General features: G+C 42.7%; 1 protein-coding gene across 2 annotated transcripts; it reads left to right on the top strand.

The window, feature by feature from the left end:
* On the top strand, positions 1-27069 carry PHRF1 (PHD and ring finger domains 1). 2 transcript variants are annotated; one of them, XM_033062878.1, is made up of 18 exons: positions 1-102; positions 5670-5863; positions 6188-6310; positions 7723-7955; positions 8904-8987; positions 10032-10153; positions 11760-11857; positions 12390-12562; positions 14004-14133; positions 14446-14579; positions 15397-15584; positions 16408-16527; positions 18366-18520; positions 19370-22135; positions 22840-22991; positions 23464-23724; positions 24792-24920; positions 26116-27069. In XM_033062878.1, exons 2-18 carry the CDS (start codon positions 5773-5775, stop codon positions 26248-26250), a joined length of 5094 nt encoding a protein of 1697 aa, XP_032918769.1. In that variant the 5' UTR covers positions 1-102; positions 5670-5772; the 3' UTR covers positions 26251-27069. The 2 variants fall into 2 exon arrangements, with proteins under 2 accessions (XP_032918769.1, XP_032918770.1); XM_033062879.1 differs by having other exon boundaries at positions 22840-22916.
* Positions 27070-27779: the final 710 nt, after the last annotated feature.

The following is a 27779-nucleotide window of genomic DNA, read 5'->3' on the forward strand; positions in this document are numbered from 1 at the left end:
CAGTGTTTGCACAGCGCTTCCGGGGCAGCGGGCCGCGGGTCCGGGATGTGAGCGGGCGCTGGGCTGCTCCCCACGGGATGTGAGCGCCGGGGCTGCTCCTCGGTGAGTGCCCGGAGCGGCCGGGGGGCGGCCGGGGCCTGTGCGGGCGGGGGCCGGGCTGTGGGAGAAGGCGGAGCGGCCGCCCCCCCGCCCCGGCGGGGAACTGCCCCGGTCTCTCCTTTAGTGTTGTTCCTATAAACAGCGACGGCGACAGCGTGTTTATTGGGTTGTTTTCTGACGGGAGACGCCTCCGCGGGAGGACAGCCCCGGGCCGGGGCTCCCAGTACTCCCGGGATTCCCGCGGGATGCAGAAGGGCCGAGCGGGCTCGGGAGCACCTCGGCTCGGGAGCTCTCCAGCTGCCTTTGCTGCGGCAAAGACCGAAATAAATGCCCTAAGTGCGTGTATAAATGTAGCGAGGGTACCTAACAAAACCCCAAACGCTCGCGGCGTGTTGTGTCCCCTTTCCCCGCTCCCTCCTCTCTTCCCCCCCATTCCCGCTGTGTGCGGTGCGCACACGGGTGTTGCAGGAGTTATCGGCTATTTCAGCCGGCTCGGCTGACGAGGAGCTGCGAGCAAGCTTTTCAAATTTTTTGGGTCGTTTATTAGCTTATCACAAGGCGACGTTTAGGCTTAAGGACTTTGCCTTGAGGGACCAGTGCTTAGGAGAGGTTCTCAGCTGTGTCCGTGGTGCCTTCCTCGGCCGCCCCCTTGGGGACAGCGGGGCGGGTGGGATTTCTGTAGTTCCATTTGGTGTTTTTCCTGCAGGTTGGTGCCACGTAGTGCGTTTCAGGGGTGTCTGTTGTGTTATTTTCTTTCCTTTAGGTCGGTGGGTCTTCTGCACAGAATATAAAAGTGTGTGACCTTTTGTTTGGGTTTTCTTGTTTGTTTCGATTTGTTGGTTTTTGTTGTGGCTTTTTCTTTTCCCACAGTCAGGCCCATGAACAGCAGGGGAAGCTGTAGGTAAAAATGGGACCTGTGTGAAAGACTGGTGCTGAAAGGGAACTCGCCAGTAAGGGTGACTCTTCCTAAGAAAAGGAGCCTGTTAAGAAAGAGGAGGATGTGCAGAGCTGGGGAGTAGTAAATTTGCAACTGGAAGCAGAGCCAGTGGCTGCAAGGAATTGGAGGCTGGGAATTCCATTGAGTTTGACTGCTGTTTTGAATACAGAGGTACAAAATGCTTAGCTGCTCCTGGGGTAAGATGCTCTGTTTTCAAAGTGCTTTTGCAAAGCCAGTGCCGTTGCTTTGTTTGCATTCCAAACTCCCCAAAGAGTGTAGTGTCAGCTCCTGGGGAAGCCTTGGTCGACAGTTTTCATTCTGGAATTCAGGGTGGCTAAATTTAGGGCAGGGCAAGGATGACTGGCAGATAAGCACTTCCTTACCCACCCCAGGATTAATTTTCTGTGGTTTATCTATTAGGTTCTTAGGTGCTTCCACTTAAATTATTGCATAGGCAGTTCTGATAGTGGTATTTAAGAGGTTTGGGATTTTTTTGGTAATTTAAACAGGGATCTAAATTTAGATTTAGGGGACTTTTTTAAAACTCCCTATGTATACTGGATTGGCAGTGCACGACTGTGGGCTGTAGGAGTGTCTTGTTAATCTGAATTATTTCCCTGCCAAGTTGTCTTAATTTCACTTTGGAATGTGGTGATGGAGATAGTCATACCATAACCAGGTTTTTCCAACTGGGTACAACAATGATTTTGCCAACTCTTATTTTCTTTTAGTCGAATGTAACATATGAAATTGGAAACAAAGTTAAATGATTTCTGATGTGTGACACTGCTTTTCCGGAGAGAACTGAATTATTTAGTTGATTGGGGAAGAAAAAAACAAAACCAAGAAAAAACACAACCCAAACCCCTCCCCCCAACGAAACAGATGTGCCAATGAGAACTGGAAGCCCATATGTTTGAAAATTTAGTAGGCTTAGATCTGGTTATAAGTGGTCTTTAGAACATGATGGCTTGGTAGCGGCCCATGAAATTAGATCAGCATTCAAAACCATCCTGTGAGAAAATTCTGAGAGAAACTTTTCTTTGCCTGTGAATCATCCTGAGTGCTACCCAAGCAGATGAAAGTAAATGCCTTCTGTAGTAGCTTTTCTGTTCCTAAAAATGTAGAGACTACATAAGAAGTTGGTGGAGGAGGAGATGGGCTGGTGCTAGGAGGGAAGGTGCCCGTGGCTGGGAGAGGGGCTCGCTGTTGTAGCAGCTCTGTGGGATTTGTGTCCCACTCAGCATCCTTTGCAGACTGTGCCTCCTTGATGGCTGGAAACCTGTGCTTGCCTTCTCACTGGAACATACTCAAAGTACATTAAAATACTGATTTGTGGTAGTGCACAAGGACTCCAGTTCAAAAAGCTGAATGTCTGCTGAAGTGCTTGTTTGATAAACACTTGTTCTGGAGGAAGCACTTCATCTTCTCTATTGTTGAAGCCAACAGAAAGCCCTGTTGCTAATACAGCTTGAAGAAAGTATTTGTAATTGCTCTTTGATTGTACTGTTAGAATGACTTAAGGCATCTCTGTGTGAAAATGTGATCTGTCTTAATAGCAAAGCCTGGGCTTACAGCTCGTGCAGCAGGGGCTGTGCTGCTGTAGGGACACAGCACTGCGAGCAAATCCGATTGGGCCTTGCTGAGGCTGTGTCTTGGGGAAGGAAACCTAAGGCATGGAAAGCACTGGTGCGAGTAAAGTGATCAAACACCTGCCATGCAGTCGCTGCTTCTGTGGTTTAATGTTTGTTTAGTGTATTTGAATGAGAATTTGAAAGCAGGGGGATGTTAAGGAGGAGGACAGTGCCTGCCTTCAGCCAGCCTTGTGTGCAGGCTGTAATCCTGACCCTGGGTAGAGATGCTGTGCGAGCGGATGAGGCACCTGCCCGAGGAACTGAAGTGGGGTTTGCTATAAGCATCAGTGGTACTGAGTACAAGACAAGGGATCTCTGGCTAGATTGTCCTGCATCTGTGTTGCATCCTAAATTCCTCTGAATAGACTTACAAAGTGGGATGCAGAAGGGAGGATTGGTGCACATGAGAGCTGCTTGCAGTGACCGAGCAGCGAGGGGTTGGGGACAGGCACGAGGACACATCCTTCACACCTCCAAAACTAAAAGCAGTTGAAGTTGCCTGAATCAAATTGCCTTCAGGGATAACTGGTTGCTTTTTAGCGGTCTGGCCTTTTGTTACAGAAGTGCAGAGTTAAGGTTTGCCTTGGAGGAGCAACTGCCATTCTCTCCTTAACCAAACTTCTTGGTTAACATAATAATAAGAATGCTTTCTATCTATTTTGTATTTGCTAGTTTTGGCTCAGGGGGTTAGAAAAATTCTGATGTGGTAGGTGCTGGAGAAAACGGGGCTTTTGTACAGGTGGGTGAACTCTGAAGTGTATCATGAATGTGCCAATTTGTTTGAACTGTCTGCCATAAAAAAACCCCAACAACTTGGAAATGCTGCTTATTGCTCTTTAAAAATAGAAGGAGACTCTCAGGTGTATAGTCAACCATAGTTTCCCTCTTTATTTCTTATGAGCAGCTGCCCAGTTTGGAAAAGGTTGTTTGTAAAGTAATATTTGTGATGTGCTTAGAAACCTCAAATTCACTTCATCTGTTCATCTCTTGGTTTCTCCTTGTCGGTTTCCAGCTATCCACAAAACAGACTTTTTCTACTGACGGGATTTGAAGACTTGATTGTTTGCTGCAATACCAGATTTTCTTTAACTCGAAGTTTTGCCTCTGAGCAAAGTACAAGCTTGCATTTGCAGCATAAATATGTCAGTTTAGATTGTCAAGTCACAAGTGCTGATTTGTTCTCCTCTGTGCCTAAAGGATGGCTTTCCATGGGGTAGCAAGGCAAAAATAACACGGGTAGTGGTTTTATTCCACTACAGTGAAGAAATGCATGCTGTTTGGAAATGTAGCTAAGTGTATGCTGCTCAGAACTGTGGCTCATAGGAATGACTTCTTGAAACAATGATCTTTTCTGCCCTGTGCTCATTGCTGTGCTTTAAGGAAGACTGGAGAGCAGGGAAACAAAGATAGTGGCCATAGTGAAATGTAGGCTTGTCCATGTTTTTTACTTGCCATGGCTTTGGTTGGTCTCCATCATCCTCAGTGGCTCAGGAGTGCCGTGGCTGGCTGGGTGTGGCAGGGACAGGTCAGCAGGAACCCTCTCTGTTCCCACAAGGTGCCCAGGGAGAAGTAGCCCAGGTTCTGCACAGCACCCAATACACGAGTGGAACCTGTGCCTGCCACTGCCCTGCTGGGGGACTGCTGCTGCCAGACCTTCTCTTTGTGTGTCCTGTCTGTCACGTCACCACAAACTTTGCATTGCTGTAGCTAACTGAGCTTTTGGCAGGATATTATATAATTGAGTTTCGGTTTGAATAATTCATACGTACGCACTGCTGAAACTTGAAAAATTTCAGGTCTTTCTTCGTATTTTTTCAGTTGCATTGTGGAGTGACTGGGTTTTGATGAGTCTTTTTGTTTTTAAACAGTTTTTTAAAGACTCCTGTTAACAGCCACAAATTTAACTAAAAATGTAAACCACTCTTTAGGCAAGATTCGTACTGAAGTTAGGATAAATCTTTACAAGAGCTTAGTTGTGTTGAAACTCAATCTTCTTTCTGTTTAGTTTATTGTTTCGTTGTTTGTTTGGGTTTTTTTTCCCTGAGCACTGAAAACTCCATTTGTAGTTTGGTCTAGTTTAGTAGAACCTACATTTTTAAAGCTCTCTGGTGCAGAGCTGTTCTATGTGGCTTAAAGAGGGAGCGTGCAAGAAAATGTACAGATCAAGAACACTTGAATAAAACAGTGTTTTGTTCCAAAAAATATCTTTTAATATGCAAGATATGTAATGAGGAGCAGGGAGAGTGGGAGAAGAGCACCTGATTGAAACTTCTTTACCACTCTTACAAAAGAATCTTTTTTGTTTTCATATTGAGATATGACACCTAGCTTTAAGTGTCTGTTAATTATATATTTTCATGACTTACTTATAGAAGCTTGACTGGGGTCTGTCTGCCTTAATGATTTGCAGCATTATGTGTTAAAAGCTCTGATTTAATTGTCATTATGAATTTGGATCATGCAACATCTCCCAGTATCTGTCAGTTTTACTGCAGTCTGTGCTGATGCACAGCAATTAATGTGATTGCATTAATATGCATTAAATCAGGTCTTATCTTTTCCATGGAATAATGGTTGTGGGGTCTCCAACTTTTCTATTTCATGACAGAGCTGTGAAAAGGCCTTTTTTTTTTTTTAATAAAGGACCTAAACTACATAATCTTTATTCTTCTTTTCCATCAGGCAAGATGAAGTATATTGTCATCCTGTTGGGCTTTGTTCAAAGGGCCCGTGTTCCTTTCAGTTTTGCAGTGAATTGCTGGTCCATGGGATGGTTTTAGTGTTTGTAGGTTTTGCTATTTTCAGTGGGGAGTTCTGGTTATACCTTTTGCTGTCATCCAGCAAAGATAAAAGATAAAGCTGAATCTCTCACAAGCAGCTGGTTTCACCCAGCTCAGCAGGGCTGTGAAGCCTCATGGAGCAGTAACTGCTTCCCTCTGAATTGAGAGTGGGAAAGCTGCTCCATGGTGTAGAAGAGCAACATCCCTTCTCCCGCCCAGGTCTCTGCAGATGTGTTGGATGCTCTGTGCCTGCCTGGTGCCTGCCCTGCTGCTGTAAGTGCTTGCCTGCCTCTGCTGCCTGCAGGGATTCCCATGTCCCGCCATGGATGATGACAGCCAGGATGAGCTGATCAACAGGAACGCTGCTCTGGGAAAGGGCAAGAGGCAGTGCCTCGCGCTCCTCAGCGAAACAGGTAAGTGCTGCCTCTCTGCACGTGCACCTTTCTGCTTTGAGCTTGCAAAACCTATTGATTTACCCTCAAAAGGCTGGTAAAGATGTATTTGTGACCATTTGTCACCTTCTCCCTGTCAGTTTTTTTGTTTTGCTTCGCTTCATAGCTTGTATGTATCAGACTGCTGGCATGCTTACTGGAGTTTCTCCAGATGGGCAGCTTTGATACCGCTGCAGAAATCTGGCAGTTCATTCATAATGGCCTGATCAGCAGCTCTGGTACCTGTTCTGCCTGTCTGTCTGCATCAAATAGGTATTTCCTCTGCTCTGCTTTTCTCTTTTTAAGAAAGCAATGGTGGAAATAGCTGGGATTCAGAAGATGATACTGGTAGTGAAGAGGAAGATAATGACACTGAGGAAGAGGGAGGTGAGGAAGACAAGGAAGAAAGTGAAGATGAAGAATTAGAAGGTAAGGTCTGTTCATGTGCCTTAACAGGCATTTTTTAATAACTGAGGAAGAGTGAGATGAAAGCTGTTCTTCCAGCTGAAATGTAAATCCACAGATGCTGCTGTGTGTCAGGCCGATGCCAAAATTCTGCAGTAATAAGCAAACAAGTAATAGTCCCCAATTTCTAAGCCTTTAAAGCATTAGCATGTTTGAAGACTGTCTGCTAACCAAAGCAGGAGTGAACTCTGCCCCAGCATGAGGAAGAAAAAAAGGCAAAATTGCAGCAATGGCTCATGCTATTTTTTCACTTGTGAAAAGCATGTTTGTTAGTTTGCTTTGGCATGGGGCTCTAAAGTGAATGTTGTGATGGGAATTCTAGAAATAAATTATTATTGCTGTAATACCTAGGAGGGATGGAAGAACACTTTTTAAAAGGAGAGTGGATGTTATTTGAATTTGTTAATTTTACCAAAAACATTCTCTGGAGATACATGTACTTCTTAAACTGCTACATTCAAATTAATATTTGGATAGATGAAAATAGATTTTATCAGATCTTAAAGCTTATTGTGAAGGCAAGAGCACAATTTTCCAAGTTACTGGTTAGACTCATTTGAACACAACCATGTGCCAAAAAGCTTTATTAATCCATCATTCAGAGTATTCTGTGTTATCTCTGGACAGGAGAATTCGGTAGAAAAAACAAGAGCCCCATTCTCTTAAAGAAAAAATAGCAGCCCAACAACCACCCCCAGGGCCCCCTCACAGTGAGTGGGGTTTTAGGTGTATTTTGTGGCTTCTTGAAAATACCGGCTTAATTCATAGATTTTAGGGAAATATTAGCACATGTTTGTATTTTGTACTCAAAAAACACCAAACCTTTCAACAATGCATGCTGAGTGTTTAATTTTACTCAAAACCAGGCTTCTTTAAGTGGTCTCTAAGGTACTTAGATCCCTTGGCTCACAAAACCATATTTTACTGGTGAAATCTGCTGTTCTGCAGTAGAGTGTGTTGCTGCTGCTTGTCCTCTGGAAAGTTTCTTAAAAAAACAAAAGTTGAGTACATGGTAACTTTATTACAACTTTATTTTTTAACTTCATTGTTCAGTGGTAGCCTGACATATCTTAACTGTCCTGTTTCGATAATCTTTTGCTTTTCTGGTGTCTGTGCTTTTATCTCTTGCAAGACTATTCACATTATCAGGCTTTATTTTTCACCAGAGTAATCCATTGCTTTTTAGTGAAGAGATTTAGGAAGCAAGAAAACAGCAAAAATTATTGCTTTAAACTGGGGAGGACCCTTGCAACCTTATAAAATAAACTTACTTGGAATTTTCTGTGAACTGGAACCCTGTGCTACCCACCCTCTCTGCCCTCATTGCTGAAGCCCTGCAGCATACACAAACTGTTTTTTATCCTTCTCTTCCTAAGATTGCGAAGATGATGATGAAGAGGAGGACGAGGAGGAAGAAAGTGAGGCCACTATGGAAGGAGTGACTGATTCTTTGAAATCAGAGCCACATTTGAATGGAGTGAGCATCTCCTCTGATGAGGATGGTGAGAACTGCCCCATTTGCCTCAACACATTTAGGGATCAGGCTGTTGGGACTCCTGAGAACTGCTCCCATTACTTCTGCTTGGACTGCATTGTGGAGTGGTCTAAGGTGAGCTGTTTTGTCTATGATGTCCTGTGGCCTTCTGGTGAGCTCTGCTCTATTTCCTGTGGTCATGCTGTTGGGCTGTAATGAGAACAAAACACTGTAATATTGATATTTGCTTTCTTAAGCTTTTTAAAACGGGCTTGGGTTGCTGCTCTGTTTGTCAGGATTCATGTTTGAAGTTTGGATCTGTTTTTCTTCCTGATTTGTTCTGTTTTCTGCAACCTGTAAGGTCACAAGCAAGTGTGTTTGTAGGCATCTACAGTTCTTTTTTTTCCAAACAGATACTAATTTTTCTGTATGCTTGGATATATACATATTTCTCTGTACATCTGTCTTTATCTTTTCTTGAATTCTGTATTGTGACCATTGGATTGGGATCTGTTGCAACCCTGAACATCTAAGCATAGAAAAGATGTAAAAGAATACTGACAATTAGCAGGTTGCTCTGAATTCAGTTTTCAGTCAGAATTCTTTGGCACCTGTGTAGCTCCCATAGTCATAATCCAGGGTGAGAATTACAACAAAACTTACAGTGCATGCAGCAGTAGCAGTGGTGATTAAATTTTTTAAAAAACAAATAAATCACTCTTACTTAATATATTTGTAAACTATTTCTAGTTGCTCATCTGTCCAAAGGAAAGTAAATGCCTTAAAACATGAGCACTATTTCAAGGCAGTGTTTGGAAGAACTTTGATGTTGCTTGGCAATTGAATAATAATTAAATTGCTTCAGTAAAATAAATGCTTCTCTGAAAATGCATGCTTTCTCTGAGAGAACATTTTGTTTGTAAACCAGATAAGTCAGTTTTAAGGACTTAAAATGTCAAGATCAATAGCTGTTAAAATGACTGCTACATTAATTTAGTGCTTATTACATTAATTATTTAAGTTTTCTTTTTAAAAATTGAATAAAATGTTTTATAAACTGTTTTGGGATTTTTTTTTTCCTAGAATGCAAACTCCTGTCCAGTGGATCGAATCCTCTTTAATTACATTAACATTCGGGCACGTTTTGGTGGTAAAATCTTAAAAAAGGTGAGCCTTTTACTGTAGCAAACAAGCAGGCTATTTGGCACAAAAGTTTACACTTCTAGGATGTAATACTTGCTATGTGAATTAATTCCCTTTCCCCCTTCTTTCCTCCTTTCCCCCTTCTTTCCTCCTTTCCCCCTTCTTTCCTCCTTTCCCCCTTCTTTCCTCCTTTCCCCCTTCTTTCCTCCTTTCCCCCTTCTTTCCTCCTTTCCCCCTTCTTTCCTCCTTTCCCCCTTTCCTCCTGCTGTGACAATTTTTCTTCCTCCTTAACCTTACTTCCTGCAATATTGTGGCATCGTTTGTGGTGGCAGAAAAAGGGTGTTTTTTGTAACTGCCTGTTTTGTGTAATGGGCATTTGACTGAAAACTGTTTTGCATGGATAAACCTGTCCACATGTGGGAAGTGCCCTGCATTCTTCAAGTGCTGTTATAGGATGAATAGAAATAATCTAGATTATCCATGATCTCTTCCTAGGAATGCTGTGTTGCAATAGGGTTTGTAAGGGGAGAGAGGCACAAGGCAGTAGGAGAGCCCTGAAAGGCACTGGTTGAGTGTGCTGGCAGTTGCTCACAAAAGAACATTGAAGAGTTGTCATTGCTCTTAATTTCTGTCAGACAGATGTTGGTCTCCAGGGGACATTTAAGGGTTTTCATAAACTGATGGTTTATTATTGTTTGCATTTTAAGACAAGTGAGAGGTAACATTGAAATAATACAGGAGGCAGCAGTTTACTCTCTTCTTTAGTCTCGTTTTTGGCTTCTTTTTGTTTGACTACTTCTGATCTTATTTGTGGATTTTTGTTTTGGCTGTTCGTAAAATGCAGTTTTCTACAGTCATTGGTGCCTGACAGTAGCCAAGTTAAGTAGATGTTGTCAGGCATTTGATCGTGCCCTAGGTGTGCTGAATGAACTAAGTGAAGGTTCTGGCGTGCAACAGCCATTTTGACTCCTTCACTTTTAGATTTTACCGCAGGTACTACTGTTAGTGTGATGATGGATTTAAAAAGTGCCATGTTCTGCATGAACTGTGAATCCCTGTTTTATTTAGATTCCTGTTGAGAACACGAAAACTCAGGGTACTGATGGAGAGGATGATCCAACCTTCTGTGAGGTGTGTGGCAGAAGTGACCGCGAGGATCGCCTGCTGCTCTGTGATGGCTGTGATGCAGGGTAAGAGGCTGAAATGAATGGAGCACCTGCATGATTGCACATGGCCAGAGTTTGGTCCACAGGCACTCTCTGGTTTGCAGGCTGCCCCTTGCTGCTCTCTTCAGGCTCAGCTATGTGTCCATGTGTTACAGTGCAGACATCCATTCCCATGATGTCATGGATTATTTTCTGGTCATTTAGCAACATATGTGTGGACAGTCCTGCACACATCAAGGCTGCAGGCCACTGAAACAGACAGCCATGCCTTCAAGTGATGAAGGTGTTTGTGCTCATCCATGCAACATCTGGGTGTATGAAGGGTAGAACCTTACATCCTTTATGTCTCCTTGTGGAGAGGATGCATGACTTGTCCCAAGTGACTGGGCATTAGCACTGTGCAGGAGAAGTGCTCAAGATTCACAGTTTTGTGAAACATTGAGGATTTTCTTTACAGCCACAGCTCTTAAAATATTCTCTTACTCTTGCTTGCTTCTGTCTCTGCCCCCTCCTCAATTAACAAAATGAATGTTTAAGTAGAGTCATTAATAACTTGAGCACAACTTTGGCCCTGCAGTTTTCTGCTGGAATTTAAAGCCCTTGGGCTGCTTAATCAGTCTTCCAGCATTGTCAGTTTGAAGGTGTCAAAAGTTACCCTCTGAACAAAGAGAGATGCTAGAAATGAGTATGTAAAATAGCCTTTCAAAAATTACTTCTAGCAAACTAACTAGACATCTGCCGTTTAATTTTTCCTTAGTGTTCTGTGTCCGTACACACTGATACACTATCCATACACACTGATACACTGATTCACCTTATGGGAAAAAGACAAAATCAGGAACACTAAAGATAGTTAAGAGTGTAATCAGAGCACTGAACTTCAAATATTAAGCCAAAACAGTGTTTCATAGATCTTATGAAATCTCATCTTTAAGTTCTTTTTGATTTTCCGTAAGTCTGTCTCAACTCAGGATATTGCTTCAGATTTTACTTTGTGATTTCCCAATAGTTACTCTAATTTTTAAAATATGTTGTTATCTCTAGTTGGATACAGTTGATTTTATCTTATTTTCCTAAAGTAACTTCTTTATATATACTTGATTTCTAGAGTTAGCACTTCCTTTAAAAAGAACTTGCAGTTTTTACTAGCTCTCCATGGCTGAGATGAACTCCAGAAAAATGTAGAATAGCTTGCTTCAAATGCTCATAAGTATGAGTGCTGTTAGTACTGTGTTGGTTCTCAGGAAGCTGATGTTGTTTCCTGATTGCCTGTCTCCTCAGCACCTCTGTCCTTCTCTTGCCACCATCAGTTTTGGCTCTGCACATTTCTTGCAGCTCAGGTTCAAGTGGCAAACGATTCAGCACACAGTGAGTGAAAAATGCTCAGTTTTTCTGAATTTTTTTGAGCCTAAAGGTATGGAAATACCATCTAAAACTGAAGACCATTTACATAACTATGAGATACCATCCATTGTTTTTCTGGAGCTTGTTAGAAGCAGATACCTAAACCTCTCTCAACCTGCATTTCAGGTTCAAGAAAATGTGTGCCTTATGTAGCATGTGGATAGAGGTAAAGTGCAGTCTTCTCTTGGTAAGGAGCATATTGTTTTTCTTTTTTTTTCCCCTCAAGGTATCACATGGAATGCCTTAATCCTCCTCTGAGTGAAGTCCCTGTAGATGAATGGTTCTGTCCTGCCTGTGCCCCCATGGGTGCCAGTGCTGCTGCAGGTAAGGGTTTCATGGTAGCCAGTCAAAGTAAATATTTTTCTCCCAAGTTAGGTAATGTGAATCATGTGGTGTTTTGAAGACACGTTTAACCTCCTGGTTTTATCTGTTTCAAATAATTGTTTTGATAAGAATTCTCTCTTGAACCTTAAGATTAGACTTGAACTCTTGACTGATGAGAGGATCTTGTTTATGAAGATTTTCATCTGCAGTTACAACCTGTGGAGCTGCTTCTTGTAAGCATCCTTTAACCTTTCCAAAGCAATCCCAGCACGGTAGTGTTAGGTTGGAAAGAATTTATGAGTGTCCTGACCTCAGATTGCCAAGGTAGCAGCAATTTCTGTTACCTAGAAAAATGTTGCACTGTGTAAGAGTCTGAAGCAGTGGTGTCTGTGCTCATTTCCATTCAAGGGGGTAATGGCTGCCTGTGGAGGTGATTGTTTAAGAAAGGCAATGCTGGTTTTTTTTGGTCTGAAATTATTTAAATTATTTCAGCTGTAGAAAGACGAATAACCTCAGCCTGTTGTTGTTCAAGATGCAGATCATGTCAGTGAGGAGGAGGTGGCTGCCCTCATGGCTGATGTTGTCCCCACCACCAGTAGGCTCCGTCCTCATGTGCGGACCCGAGCCATCGCCAGGACCCGGCAGAGCGAGCGCGTCCGGGCCACCGTCAACAGGAACCGCATAACAACAGCACAGCAAATCCGGGTACCCACGGGGATCCTGAGGGAGCCTCTGCAACGCCCTGGGGAAGAGTTACTGACATAAGGCCCCATTGCAGTAGCTCAACTGTCTGTGTTCACTGTCCATAGCACAGTGGTTAGTGGTTGTGGGCCTCTTCTAATCTGAGCATGTGTGAATGGAGTACAGCACATGACCGAGATGATCTGTTTTGAAATGCTGCAGCAACTTCATTTCTTAACCTGCATTTTTGCCACCCCTGGTGTGAGCAAAATTATATTTTTATTCCTAGTGACTATTAATATGAAGTTTGTGCACCACTTCTGTTTTTTCACCATGTTTATTTGGCAATTGTTTATTTTCCTTTGTCCTCCTACCTCCTTGCCCGTAGCAGTTGAACATGTTGACTGCCTTCAACCCAATTGAAGAGAAAAATTTTGTATTTTTAAGGTTTCTTTATTTGTGAAAATCAGTCTCTTGTTGGAAGAGGAAAAAAACAGAGTTAGTGTTTTCAATAATGTGGCCAAATGAGTTCAAACACATTAACAGTACTAGAGAATCTATGCAGGTTATCCCAAATACACAGGATCCCTCTCTCACTGTATTAAGTGTAGTTTGACAAAGCTGCCATAAACAAAGATCCAGCTCACCTTAAGTTTTTATCACATTTTCCCTTGATTTAAGGGCTTCCCAGAATGCTCTAGCAGTTGTTAAATTCATTATGTCCTCCATCATAGAAATTATCTTATTTGCCAAACCCCACTGTCTCCAAACCCAGATGTTTCAATTTTAACTTTAGAAGAATAAAATAGAAAAAGTTGATTAATTATTCGATGCATTGTTGTTAAGCAATTACAACTGAGTAGTCAGGGCTATGTATTGAAAATAAAATAAAGAGAGGAAAGTGCTGTTTGAAGTGAAAGACTCCGCAAGGTAGCAGTTGTTACTTTTCCTTCTTTACCTATTTGTTGTTCTAGAAATAGAATGGAGTCATCTCCTGTGGGTGAGAGGTGTAGTGCCTGGGGACCTTACTATTCCATGGTAGTGTAATCCTGGGAACCCAGCACTTCCCATTCAAGAAGCTGTTCCTAGCTCCAGTTCTCAGTGTGCAGGGATGATTACAAACTCTACATAGAAGGGCACTGTTATTTATTGCCTCTGTCTCTGAACAGAAGTGCATCTTATTTTGGCTCATACCTTGAGTTTGACTGAAGCATAATTCCACTGGTTGAGGGAGTGTAAGCTGTTGTCCTCCAAGCACAATGAGAAGCTGGGAGCATGTAACTCTGAAGGAGGCTGAAGAGCAAGGTCCTTAATATGCCAGTCAGTAGCTTTAAAAAGTGACATAATTGCTTAGCTGGCAGCTTGGTGATGTGAGTTGAATCTCAAATCCATTTTTTATCAAATACTTTTGTCAGTAAATGTTGCTGAGCTTTAGGTATCGTGTAACTTCTGATCCTCCCCGCAGCACGTGCCAGGGTACCTCATGTCCTCTCTTCTGGATGAAACCATTGAGGCAGTTGTGGCAGGCCTGAACACAGCCATCTACCAGCGTCCTGTGGCACCACGCGCTCCTGCCAGGCAGAAGAGGAAAACTGGTAAGGACATCAGGCACCTTCGGGGAGCCTGAATCCTGGAAAATACATCAGCTGTGTGTGTGCTGCCACACCTGTGCAGCTACAGAGATATCCCACGTGCATTTTCTTCTTTCCTTGTACCAGCTCTGCCCAGAAGTGTCACGAAGGTTGTTTTTAGATGAATCCTAGTGATGTCACTTTTTCTGCTGTGCTGTTGGTGGCACTCTGTATGTCTCTCTGAGCTGCTTTGTGTGTCTGGGGGGACGAAAAGGGGGATACACCATAAAATACAGTGCCAGCACTTAGCCAGATCATTGGTTCTTGTCCCATCAGGAAGGAGGAAGAAAGTAGGAGGCAAAAAAAGAACTCAGACAAAATCTGCTACTGGGAAGAAGAGTTCAGGACTGAAGAGACGCAAGCGTGTGACAAAGAAGAGGAGGGGGAAGAAGACGAGAGTAAGATCACATGTGAGTGAATTTCTGCCAGTCAATATCTGCCATTTTCAGCCCTCTGTAAAGTACCATAACATGGGATTCACTTGGAAGAAATACCACCTTACGGTCATAGCACCTTTCTTTCTGCCGGGAGTCTGTTCAGGATGTGTCCAGTGTGCTCCAGAAAGATGCTGTGTGTGGAAGTGAATTGCAACTTCCAGGCTTGCTGGCTTTGCTGACAAATCCTGTTACCTGGACTGTAGGGATCAGATGTAAGCATGTCCTGCAGACTTTGTGCCCTGCCTTGCCATTCAGCTGTAGTGTTTACTTGGTACTGATACAAGCTCAGTTAAAATTGCCAGCACCTATTCTTTTTAATAGGCTATGGGTGTTTGTGGCTGTGTTGTTGCAAACCCAGCTTATCAGCTGTAAGAGCTCTCAAAATTCCTTTCAGTTTAAGGTAGTGTTCTCTTGTAAATTACTCTGTAGAAACATGAACTTGATTCTTTTTGTCAGCTACTATAACTAGAGTCTACATCTTGGAGCCAGAACTCCAGCATTTAGTAAGGAACCAACAACTTTGAATTGACATTATTAAAGATTTTTAGAAACTTAATTTACCTGGTCAGTTATATCTGATACATGCAGTCTCTGTTTGAAGTGACATACAGGTCATAGTTAAAAATTTAATAAATGCTTTAAAACAAACATAGACAGTAAATGCACACCACTTGTGCTGCTGATGGTAGTAGCCTGATGACTGTACACAGCCTAAGTCAAGAATCTAGGGCTTTAAACACAAATTTACCTGCCCTAACATACAAATAACCCAATCTCTTTGTCTGTGCAGGGAAAAAATGAGGTTACTACTCGCTCCCGTATTGCAAGAACCCTTGGTCTCAGTAAACCTGTGCGTGGGGCCTCACTTCCTTCCATGTACAAACCAACAGAGCCCTCCCTCGGCCTCATGAGAGCAGATATTGGTGCAGCTTCTCTCTCTGTGTTTGGAGATCCATATGAGTTGGATCCTTATGAAAGGTGAGAGATCTCTGCATTGTGATCAGGGACTTCATAATTTAACAGGTGTTGGGTTGTTTGTACATGCAACTCCATGCAGAGGGTGAATTTCACATCTGGAGGCAGCTTTGGGGACACAACACATGATAGTATGTAATGACCTGTTCTCTCCTTCCTTCTGGGCTGAGTTGCTGAACTTGTAAGGAATCAGCCTCCTCTGAAGTGTTTTTCTGAAATAATCAGCCTCATGAAAACTTTCAGTAAAATCTGTGGGGCTCTTGAAAGGTTAGAATCTGAAGAGGTCTAGTCCTTTGCTTTTTACTCATTTATTTTAGGTGAAGACAGCTGACATATTTGGTATACAATAAACACAAAATTAAATGGACCTCTGGAATCTTCCATGTTTCTCCTTATCTTCACTTTTCCAGACTTCAAATTCAGGAGAAATCTTACTATGCTATAGTTCATGTCACTCAGAAACTTTGAATTTTTGGGGAGGGAGCATCTGAAATTATTGTTCGTGAAATTTAGTTTTCCACTGAATGCTTCTTCTTGATCCTTTCATAAAAGAAAATTGTCCATTTAACATCTTAGGTCTGAAAATATGCATTTGAGTCTCTGCTGTGTGAATTCAGCTGTTCTATTTAGGCAGAATAGAAAATAATAGAATAGAAAATATTGCTTAAATATTTTTTAATATACCATAATAAAACATACAGTGCTGTCTAACCATATCTGTCATAGCAGTATCATCTCTTGGATGTGAGAAACATTTCAGACAATTTCAGGGTTCATGTGTGTGTGTTTAATCACACATAATGATAATGCTAATGTTTTATCACAGTAATGAAGAGGTTCCAGCAAATCCAGATTCACCAGTGAGTGCCAAAAGGAGAGTTCTCTCCCAGTCAGCACTGAGGTCGCACCGTCCTGTAGCTAGACCTGTTTCTGTGGGACTTCCCAGGTAAAAGTCCATTGTTATTCTATTATTCTTGGTTGTCTAATGACCCTGACAGCAGAGTAAACCTGGTGATCATCCTTGTTTAACCCTTTTCTTACCCTGTCTTCTAAAAAGTGCATGTGTGTGTGTACATGCATGCCTGCACAAGTGTAGATAAATAACCACATCAATTTGTGCAAGAATTCTTTTTTTATGTTGTACAGATACTCTTTCATCATTACCCTTAATATTTCCATTGAAATTTAAAATTGGTATTTCCACCCTAATCTGACTCTTCTTGCTTTCTGTTTTTTGACTGTTTAGTAACCCTGTTAGTATATTTTAAATCCCAGACTCATTAACCTTTAAAAACCCACTTGCTTCTTTTGAGAGGGCTGGACCCACCTCACGAAGTTCTGCTGCTGCCTGTTGGAGCTCAGAAAATTGAAGAAAAGCTTTTTTGGTCCTGCAGTTTGACAGTTGCTTTGCTGTCTGTGTGTTGCAAGCCTGCTAAGGCCAGGGGGCCCTGGCTGCCCCCAGCTTGGCAACCACAGTGAATTTTCAGGACTGAGAGGTAGGACACAGGGAATCAAGAGCATGATGAGAAGAAAAGGGATGAGGAAGGTCACTGAGGCAGGTAGCAACAGAGTCACAGAAAACTGTAAGGCTGAGAGAGCTGAAGAGAAATGAAGGGAGTGGTTAAAGGTGTGAAAAGGTTACATAGCTGTCCTCTAATTCATCTGATTTATGGTGAAGGTTGCTTTCCCAGGATTAAAGTAGTCTGTGATAACTTGGATTGTTTGTCTACCTTTCCTATTTCAATCCTGAAGGGAGCTTTTCAGGAAGCTTTCCATGTGCTCAGGGTTATTTGAGTAGCATATTGATTAGAAGATAGAACTGTTTAGCTGATACTCAGCTCTTTTAAAGGCTCCATTGTCCTGGGCTACACTTGGTTTGTTTCTTGGTCTGGCCTCAGCAGCTGATTCCTTTAGTGTTCCCATTTTGTCTTTCTGTTGTATGTTATTAGAGGTATTTTGATGTACATCATGTGAATAAAGTTTGCTTTGTTGTCATACGGAAATGAAATCTAGCCCCCTCAAAGAGCTGGGTACCTTTAGAAGTTTGTTTTTTAGCAAACTCAAACAAAACCACCCCCCAGATCCCATCAACACAAAAGCAAAGAAAGAAAAACTAAAATGCCTAACACCAGAAACACCTTATCAGTCCATATTTCAAGAACTGATAACTTAAACCATTTTGGTAAGATTAAGCAGAGCATAAAGGAAAGTGTCTGTGCTGTTCCATGTGTGGGAGCATTGCAGTTGTTTTTCAGTGTAATTTCTCTATGCCATGCTCTTAGCTACCCCTACCAGTGGCACTTTGTGGTTAAACACTGGTTTAAGCTCTGTCTTTTCTTCTTTTTTTTTTTTTTTTAGACAGAAGTGTAGGCCTGAGGAATACATTTGTGTTTGTGATTTAGTGGAGGCAAGAGAGGAAGCTAGGATAGAAATATCTCTGAAGTGGTAATCAGTGGTTTTTCCTCCAAAAGTGCATTTTAAATGCACTGGAAAGTTAATCTTGATATACAACACAGTGAGCACCAGCATTTGCTAGCCAAAAGTCTCAGATATGATTACTTTCTTATCTTGTGTTGTTCCTGTGGGAAATCAGTAAAAGCTTCACCTTCTGTTTGTCAGAGAAAGATGGGGGCTGAATGACTCTAATGAAGCCAAAACTACAAGTGAACTTCCCTGGCTGATCTCTGTTTATGCCCTGGACTTTGGTTTCTTTTTAATGTAATGTGTGTGTATAGAACAAGTGCTGTAAGGGTAAAGGACATGTAACCCCTCTGAAACATACAGAAGCAGCGTGCCTGCCTTGAGTCCTGATCAAGAAGCAGAAGCTGCTCCTGTGCCTGATCTGTTGGGAAGTATCCTGTCTGGACAGAGCCTTCTCATGATGAGCAGTTCAGATGTGGTCATCAACAGAGATGGTTCACTGACAGCGAAGAAGGAAGGTAAGGACTTGGCACCTCATAGTGCTGTTTGCCTCCTTGTTGCAACCACATCTGCCCTGATCCTACAGGCTGCAGCTATAAGCTTAATCTTACTAAGCACTGGAATATGTAGGATAGATTCAGTAGCTGCCAACAGTAATCTGTTTTGTAAGATGCATGTTCTGAAATAGTGTTGCTTGTCTGTGTTTAAATGCAGGCCTGAGATGTTACTGGAAGATTTTAGTTTTAATACATAGTTTTCTTTTTCCGAAAGAACTGCACAGTGGTTTCATGCTTTGCTTTGTTATAAAAAATGTAGGACTGGGTAGACCAGAGTTATCTCAGTACCCAGTTTTTTTGGCATGTGTCATGCATTGCTGCCATGCCTGTGATCTGTACTTTGAAGAGCAAGGTGAAGGACCTTAGCAAGAAATTCCTTTGCAGAAGTAGAGCTCTAAATATGTGCTATCATCTCCAGCTGTGTCTTCCCTTGGCATGGCATTACTTGAAAAGAATCTGTTGAAATTAAAACTTTATTGAGCTTTATTCATAAAATAAGTACTTCTAACGTCCTCTGTTATAGTAATTTCTGTCAATAAGCAACTACAGGCTAATAAGCACTAATCGGGTGATACCTACAGAACAGAATCATTTATTTCCTAAACGTTAGTGTTTGCCTCAAAGATGTGGTTGTCTGGCACTAAACTGTGAGTATCTCACCAAAAGAACTGTTAGACTTCCTTATTACTGTGTGACATGTCTACAAACCACAGTGCAACTTAGAATATTAGCTTAGTAACTTCTGTTAACGTTGGCAGAAAATGTCTAGATATGTCCTGAAAAGCTGAATTGTCTGTTTGTGTGCCATAGCCCCATTTCACAGAAAATCAGCGAGTGACTCGAGACTGGAGGATGGTTCAGGGCATAGCCCCCACCTAAGCACAGCGCACTCAGGGACCACAGCAGGTTGCTCCATGGCTGGACCTTCCGTTTCCTCGGGGCTGAGCACTCACTCCACACCCTTGTTCTCATCACCTCCACCCTCACTGAGCAGGAGTGAGTCTGCAGCAAGCCCTGCACACACTGCACCCGAAAAGGCAACTGTGAAATCAGAATATTCAATGACACCCAGGTCTGTCCAGACTCAGAATACAGCGACTTTGAGCAGGCATGGCTCAAAGTTAGATGAAATGCCCAGGTTTAATGGAAAACCTAAAAACTTTGTACCCACTGTTTCATCTTCAAAGCCCCTGAACTGTAACTTGAATTCTGGCTCAAAAGCTGTAACTGTGAGGCAACCAGTAAAACCACCTTCCCAGAGAATTGACATCTTTGAGCTTCCCAGGATACCAAAGATTAAAAAAGAAACCAGCAGCAAGCAGGTGGAGCCAGAACCTGCAGGAAGCCAAAGCTGTAATATCCCCAGCTCCTGTATAACCCAGCTGACTGGCAAAGAGAGCACTAATCAGCCAGGAAAGGGTAGCAGGGTGGAAACTCAGAAGTCAAATTCCAAGGAAACACAGCAACAGACACGTCCAAGCGGGGTGTCTTTCTCCACCCATCCCAGCAGCTCTAGCGGTTCTTCACTGCTGGGCGCCACTTCGAGGGGCAAAGGCTCGGGCTCTTTTGAGAGTTTTAAAATCAATATTCCTGGGAACACAGGACATCCCAGCAGGCTGTCTAACCCAGGATTTTGTAATACCTTCCGCCCTGTGGACAATGAAGTGCAGCAGAAGGAGAATCCTTCACCTCTTTTCTCAGTAAAGAAAAAGCAGGTCAAAAGTGAGATCTATGATCCCTTTGAGCCAACAGGATCGGACTCAAGTTCAGCAAACAGCAGTCCTGAAAGGCTTGGCTCAGGGATCCCACTAACTAATATCACCAGGACTATTTCCATTGAAAATCCAAAAGTTCAAACATTTCAAACTGTCCGTCGTTTTACCCCCTACAGGGTAGAAAATGTATTTGGATCTGGGACTGACTCTGACATGCCATCTGGTAACACAGAGTCTCGTGATGATGTGACGGTAGCAAGCAGGATTGTAGAACAGATCTCTGATACAGAAGAACGAGACAATGTGGATGAGGAAGATGTCCCAGGTGGTCCTTGCACTTCATCTGCTGTTAAGGAAATTTCTAAGTGTTTAAAGGAGGAAAGCAGAGAAGGACCTAATGTGATCTTTAACTCTGAGGAATTGATTAGACCTAGTATTCATGTGAAAATAGAACCAGATAGTCCCTCAAAGAGTGATGGGCAGCAGAAAGTCCAACAGGTAGAACAAGCAGAGAGGCGATCACGTTCCAGATCCCGTTCAAACTCCAGCTCCCGAAGCAAGAAGAAGATGAAAAGGAAAAAAGCAGTTGTCAAAGAGCATAAGAGATCACGTTCAGGGTCAAGAGACGGAGCACGCTCAAGGGACCGAAGCTCCAGATCTACCTCTTGTTCAGGTGGGGAAGAGCACAGCAAAACACACACGTTAAAATCCAAGAGCAGGAGGTCTTCCACTGACCGTTCTAGCAGTCACGAGCGATCTAAAAAAAAGAAAACCAAGGATAAAACCAAGGATAAAAAGGCCAAAACTTCTTGGTCTAGGGACAGAAGGAAATCTAGGTCACATTCAGGTAGTCCTGGAAGTACTTCTGATTTTTATGAAAATAGGAAGAAGAAAAGAAGGTCTCGCTCAAGATCAAGGCGGAGGGACCGCTCCCGGTCGAACAGCACTGAGAGGACTAAAAGGCGGAAGCACAGGAGGGAGAAAAGCTATGAGAGGTATGATAAAGAAAGTAATTTGAAGTCAAGGGACAGAAAGAGATCAAGATCCAGATCTCGGGAGAGGAGAAAGTGGAGATCTCGGTCTCGATCTTGGGAGCACAAAAGCAGCAAATCAAAGGAAAAAAGACAGCGATCCCGATCACGTTCCAAAGAAAGGAAACACAGATCAAAAGAGACCTTGCTTCCTCCTGCACCAGAAAAGGATCAAAAGCCTCCAGCTGAAAATGTGACCAAGTGTTTGGAGCAACTCCATTCTCTAAAACAAGAGCCGAAAGAGGAGCTAGTACTAGAAGGGCTTTCCATAACCATCCAACCAAATGTCAAACTTGAGGAAACACGGACTGAGACCCCAGTTCAGCTGAGAGAGGTCCAGGAAACTATAAAGGTAGAGCCCATCTGTCAGGAAGTGAGCAGTGAAACTGCATTCCCTGCACCAGAGATCACAAACATTTGTGTCCCGACTGGTGATGTGGATTCTTTTGCTGAAACAGACTTAATGGATAGTACTGATGCAGCAGTGCTCGGTAGCTGTAGCAATACAAACCTAGAGATTACGGTTAAAATAGAAAATACTGCATTATGTCCATCTCTGATGGAACAACCCCCAAAGAAGGAAGTTATCATGCACGTTCCAGCTGAGGCTGCACCGATTCAAAACTCATCCAAAAGCAAAGTTGCAGATTGTGTGAGGGAGGTTAAGGAGGAGTGCCTTGTCTCAAATGAAAGTACAAGTAATTTCACTAAGTCTGAACTAGAAGTGGTACCTCAGGCTCCCGCCTTGAAATCAAAAGCACCAGTGAAAAGAGTTACCTGGAATCTTCAAGAGGAGGAAAGCAGCACGTTGTCTGCTGGAAAAGCTCCAAGTAAGTAGTTTTGGAAAACAAACAGCAGTTGAAACGGGCTGTGTAAGGTTTAGGATTTTGGTGCCTGGCCAAACCTGGTTGTAGTGTAAGAGCTCTGTCATCTGAGCTGGGATGATGCTGTGGTTTGCAATCCTGAGAGCTGGCATTTTGCACTGGTTGAAATCACGAGGTGAGTTGTGTTAATGAATTGGAGAGGACATCCTGTCAGCACAGCTCAGCCAGTGGCAGCTTGTTTGCTGGTGAAGAACGTGCAACAGCCCCATCTCTGAACTGGCAGCCCACGTCCCACACTTTCTGCACTTAACTAGAATGGTTGCTTTGCCTTCAGAATTTATAAATGTTTCTCAGACCCAAGGAGCATGACAAGTCTCTGTAGCTCACTCCTGTGAATGCTGCTAAACCAAAGCTGCCAGAAACAGTTTGGCTTGGGAACATTTGCTATTTGTGTTGACAGAGTTGCCTGTGTTGTTCATGCTGGTTACTCTCACCAGACAAACCTGGTAGAAAGCAATTGCTCAAGGGAATGAGAAGCTCTCTATTATCAGAAACTTTAAAATACAAATAACTGCTAAAAATATCCTTTTATAGCTAGTTTTGTTGTTAGATGCTTTTTATTTTAATTTTTAAAATAGAATTGGGTTTGAATCTTTGACAGATTATTTTGTTCTTAAGATGTTTTCTTTTCCTTCTCTTGGGATACCTAGGGATGCCATTTTACAAACTTCAGCGAGCAAAAGAAGGGACCTGGAAAGCAGAGGACTTGAACCAAACGTTAAATCAGGTGCAGTTAAATGAGCCTCCTCCAACCAATTATATGATTCCTGAGCCTATGTTTCCTGATCTAGATTCCTCTCAGGTTGGTTCCTATTCTAACACCCAAGTGTCGTGGAAGGCATCCCATCTCATCTGTGCCCTCGTTGTGCAACACCCTCCTCTCATGGCAGCTTGCCTTCCTCTGCCTGTGGTACATTTCATGTAGCCCATACACCTCAGCAATCCTCCAATCATTTAATCTCTCAGGCGCTCCTTACAACTGAAGAAATGTGTTATCTTTTAATTCTGCTCTGTTACATGCAGCTTCTGCTTTCAGCAGTAGCTTGCAGAAAGATGGTGCTGCCTGAGAAGCTGGGAGCTTCTTCCTGACTCTGGTCAGGCTGTAAATGTTGGCTTGGTAGGCGCAGTCTGAGCCATCAGTTTGTGCTGTCCACCAGTTAAAAGGGCATTGGGGCTGGTGGTAGCTCGTGGTGGATAAAAGATGCTCTGAAAATCCTGCTGTGATGTTGTGTCTTGTCAGCACAAGGGTTTACAGAGTGGTGTCTGTTTCACAGGTGTACTGTCAGAACATCCCCCTGGCACCAGCTCTGCCCTCCGGCCTGCCCCCCTACGCTCCCGTGAGCCAGCCCACGGTCCAGTTCATCATGCAGGGAAGTCTTCCAGCTCTTGGCTGCATGGCAGGACAGAGCCTCACCCCAGAGCCAGGCAGCCTGGCTATGGCATCTGAGCCAGGAATCCAAGCTGCTTCTGTTGGAAGTGCAGAGGAGAAGATCAAAACACCCAAACCTGCAGTGGATAAAACAAAAAATGAGGAAGTGAGTGAATGCATAGAGTTAATTAGCTGTTTATTTTAAGTTTTTAATTTGGGGGATTTTTCAGCTTTTGGTACTATATTTTCCCAGCCTGCTGCTTTTGGTGACTGACTATACTAATCCAGGAGCAGCAGGCAGTTCTCCAGAATTCATTTGGGATTTATTCCATTTCAGGGATCTGGTTTATGGATCTGTTCATGACAGTAGGACAGAGAGGGATTAAAACATCTGAAATATATTCTTAAAGTTCTGAAACTTTCTTGCATGAGTATTTGGAAGGGACTTTCCAGAAATAACAATGTCCAAGTTTCTCTAAACACCTGGTTTTCTCGTTTCCCCTCCAGCTTTGAAATTAATGTCAATTCTCATAACAGTCCTGTAGAGAGGTAGGATTTTATCTTGTTGCATTTCAGCACTGAAAATGCAGAGATAGTAAAACACTTTGGAGATCTTTCAGTGCAAGTCCCTTGCCCCTGAGCTTTGGGTTTGCTGCACAGACCTGCTCTAGGCACAGTGGATGCTAACACAAGAATGAGAACAGCTTAACCCATTACTTTGCTTCATATCATAAAACCAAACAGTGAGATGCATTTCCTACTGGGCCTCCATTTACAAGCAGCAGTTTTTATGAACTTGTTTTGGTGGCACCTGTAATCATTACTTCCTGGGCAACTCTGCAACTTTCAGATTGTCTTTAGAGCTGTTTGAAGCTTTATATTCACAGTTGTTTGCTGCTTTTAGAATCCGATGCCTTTTGCTGGTGTGTTTACTTCAGAGCTGTGGGAAGGGAAGGAGACCAAAATCAGGAAGTTCACGTTGTCATCACTTGCTTAAAGCACATTTTTTAAGACACAGAATAAATGTTACATAAAGCAAGGACTCCTTATACTGCAAACTGATACTTGTTTCAAGACAGTAACTGACAGTAAAAGAAATCACTTCAAGGTGATTACTTGGGTTGTTGAAATTGTGAAATGAGAATTTTCGTTGGTTTAGCGTTTCTAAGAAAAACGGGTTCAGAAACCATTCCCAAGACAGCACAAAGTAACGAAGTTCTCTTTCCTGTGTAGTACATGAAGAAGCTTCACATGCAAGAAAGGGCTGTGGAAGAAGTGAAACTTGCCATCAAACCTTTTTACCAGAAGAGGGAGATTACAAAGGAGGAGTACAAGAGCATCCTTCGGAAAGCAGTGCAGAAGGTGAGGGCCCAGTGAAAGGAGGTGGAGAGGAGGAGCTGGGCAGGTCATTACATTAGTGACAGTACTTTAGATTGCAGTTGCCATTTCATGGATAGCAATTACATGCCATAACTGGGCTAGCAGATCTTTGGACCCTGACTCATACTCTGCCATTCTGTGGTGAAGCAGTAGTTGCTTTAAGCAAGACTGATTGGTGTCATTGATCAGAGCTGTCAGTCTGCTCCTTTAATGAGGTCATGTTTTCAGTGGACAAGAACATTGCTAAGCTTCAGTTGCCTGAGCTGAAATGTTGCATGGTATCTGCCCTGGGTGAGAATAGTCAAATCCTTCTCACCAGGACCTTCAGCCAGAATTCTAGTTTCTGATAAAGTGAGAAAATACTTTGTGCATTAGGTCCTTGAGCATCTGAGGTGTCCCTGAACCTTGGAAGAGGGTGTTGCAATTTTGCTGATACTGACTTTTGTCCTAAATCTTAGTGCTGAGTAGATCACGGCTACAAAAAACACAATCAGCAAGTAAGTGTTGTCTCGTGAGGGGAAGTAATGCTCCTGTGGTCAAGGCAGTTAATTGATACCTCAGAGAACAGTATTTTCTCCCTGCTCTGCATTCTTGCTATCACTGAGAAATTCCATCATAAATTAAAATTCCCAAGGTAATGGCTGCAATTTCACATCTTCTGTGTGACTCATATGAACTGTAAGTGTTGCTTGCAAGAGAGCTGAGCAGTGCCCATTGCTACTCAAGTCACTGTGAGCTTCTCTCTGAAAAGAGATAGAAAGTAACTTGTGTAGCGTCTGTTCTTTCTCCCCATCTCAAAATGGGTTCTCAAAACTGCCAAATTCTTTTAATCTGAGCATTGCTTCCTCAAAAACATCCCAAAAATGGGATATCAACACTTCCTTGATTACCACATGTTATGTAAAATTGGATGGATGGGTGGAAAAGCCTGTAGTAAAAATGAGTAATTTTGCTTTGAGATGCCTCTGCGTTCAGTTGGTGCTCTGTAGTAAGCTCTGGGCCATTTCTGGAATGCTTGAAGGAAAATACTACTGTTGTGTTTGTTTTCTGCTTTATGTACCCTGCTATGACCCGTGGGGATCTGTGCAGGAATTGACTCCCCTGGACAGCTTAGGGCCTCTCTGCCACTTGCCTGAGCTGCTGTCATTGACCAAGTACCCTTTCTGATCCCCTGCAGATCTGCCACAGCAAAAGTGGAGAGATCAACCCTATGAAGGTGGCTAACCTGGTGAAGGCATATGTGGAAAAATACAAACACATGAGGAAACATAAGAAAACTGATGGGGAAGACACACATGAAGTGGAAAACTGAGAGCAAGCCACAGGCAGCGTGACTTGGACTGAACTTGTCCTAGCTGTGGACACTGTGGGAATAACAGACCTGCAGTTGCACCTCAGAGTGCAGAGAAACAAGATGATAATAGACTTTATCTTCGGAACCTTCTCTTGAATTGTTTCCATATGGGAATGAATTTAGGATTTTTTTGGATTACCTACAGCTGTAGAACTACATAACAATCAAATGCCTCAGACCAACAGAGTAATTAGAGGGAAAACACTGAAGAGATTTATGTTTGGAACTCCCGGATTGCTGCAGTTTTCAGGGTCACTTTGATCACATTTTTGGGCTGTGCACTTGTCTTGCTGGAGTTTGAAACTGGACACCACTTTTCATACAGTATATTGAGAATTGTATACTGTTTCCCATGTGTTTATTTATCAAAATATGGATTGTCTTTAGAAATATCTGATTTAATACTTGAAATGTTGTATTTTTAGCTCGTTGGATGGTGAGCGAAGCTTTACTCGCTCTGGCATTTGGGGATTGCAGAAATGAGCTGACCTTTATAAACTGACTTCAGAAACACTGCACAAGCTGTGGTGTTTATTTACCTTCTGTTGGAAGTATCTTGTTAGTGAAAAAAAATTAATTTTGGGGTGGGAGATTGTGTTGCACTTGTGTAAATAATGCACTGATGGCTGGTTTTGTGTCTGCCTTTCAGGAAAAATTGAAACAAAAGCAAGCATTGTCAATTTTCTGTAACAAGCTCAAAGGATTAGGTTGAACTGATGTACAAAGCAGAAATGTGACAGAGTTTATAAAGTTATTTTGAAAGGTTTTTGTCCTATAGCAAGTGTCATTTGTTTGTCTTGCGTCTGCCTCTTGGCCTTGCTGTTCCATGTGAGTCTGCATGCTTGGTCCTGCATAAGGAATACTGTGTTTGTGGGAGAGGACTGGAGTTGGATTAGTAATTGTCCTTCCTCCTCTGCAGGAGAACTGGTCTTCCCAGCAAGAATCAAAGGAGACCAGCACACATTCTAACTTCATCTTGATTGCTTTAGCAAAGCTCTTCACCTGCAGGTACTGCAGAGCAACAGTGACCGTCTGAAATACAGCCCTTAAATGGCATTCAGCACCCTTGAACCTGACCTGAATCATTCCCCATCAAATCCTACTAGGGAGGAGATGTTTCACAGAGAAATTGAAGAGAAAAACAGTAAGTTACAAATCAGAAACTGGCTTTCCCTTCGCGGGAACTGATTTTGAGAGTTTGTTTTTTACTATTTAAACAAAGTTAGCCTATACACCACTAGTGTATGGACAGGCACAATAATTCATTCCTATCACTCACTGTGCTAGAGGAGTGTTTATGGATGAATCCTGAGCATTTTGGAGTTAATCTTCCTTGGTTCTGTATGCTCCCTCTTTGGAAGTGCAACCTGGATGGACAATAAGGAAGTGATAACTTTGGAGTTGCTTTGAAGATTTTTGGAAAAGACTCAGTACTGGCTGCAGAAGAGCAGCTGGCAGAGAAGGTATAGTTTCAAACTTGTAGCTAG

Source organism: Catharus ustulatus, chromosome 6 (assembly GCF_009819885.2).
Source record: "Catharus ustulatus isolate bCatUst1 chromosome 6, bCatUst1.pri.v2, whole genome shotgun sequence".
Lineage (NCBI taxonomy): Eukaryota > Metazoa > Chordata > Aves > Passeriformes > Turdidae > Catharus > Catharus ustulatus.

Bases quoted from the DNA above. Each gene is read 5' to 3' on its own strand.
- PHRF1 (XM_033062878.1), top strand. From the start codon at position 5,773: ATGGATGATGACAGCCAGGATGAGCTGATCAACAGGAACGCTGCTCTG. The intron at 10,154-11,759 runs GTAAGAGGCTGA...TTTCCCCTCAAG, and splicing joins TGTGATGGCTGTGATGCAGG to GTATCACATGGAATGCCTTA. The intron at 24,921-26,115 runs GTGAGGGCCCAG...GATCCCCTGCAG, and splicing joins TTCGGAAAGCAGTGCAGAAG to ATCTGCCACAGCAAAAGTGG.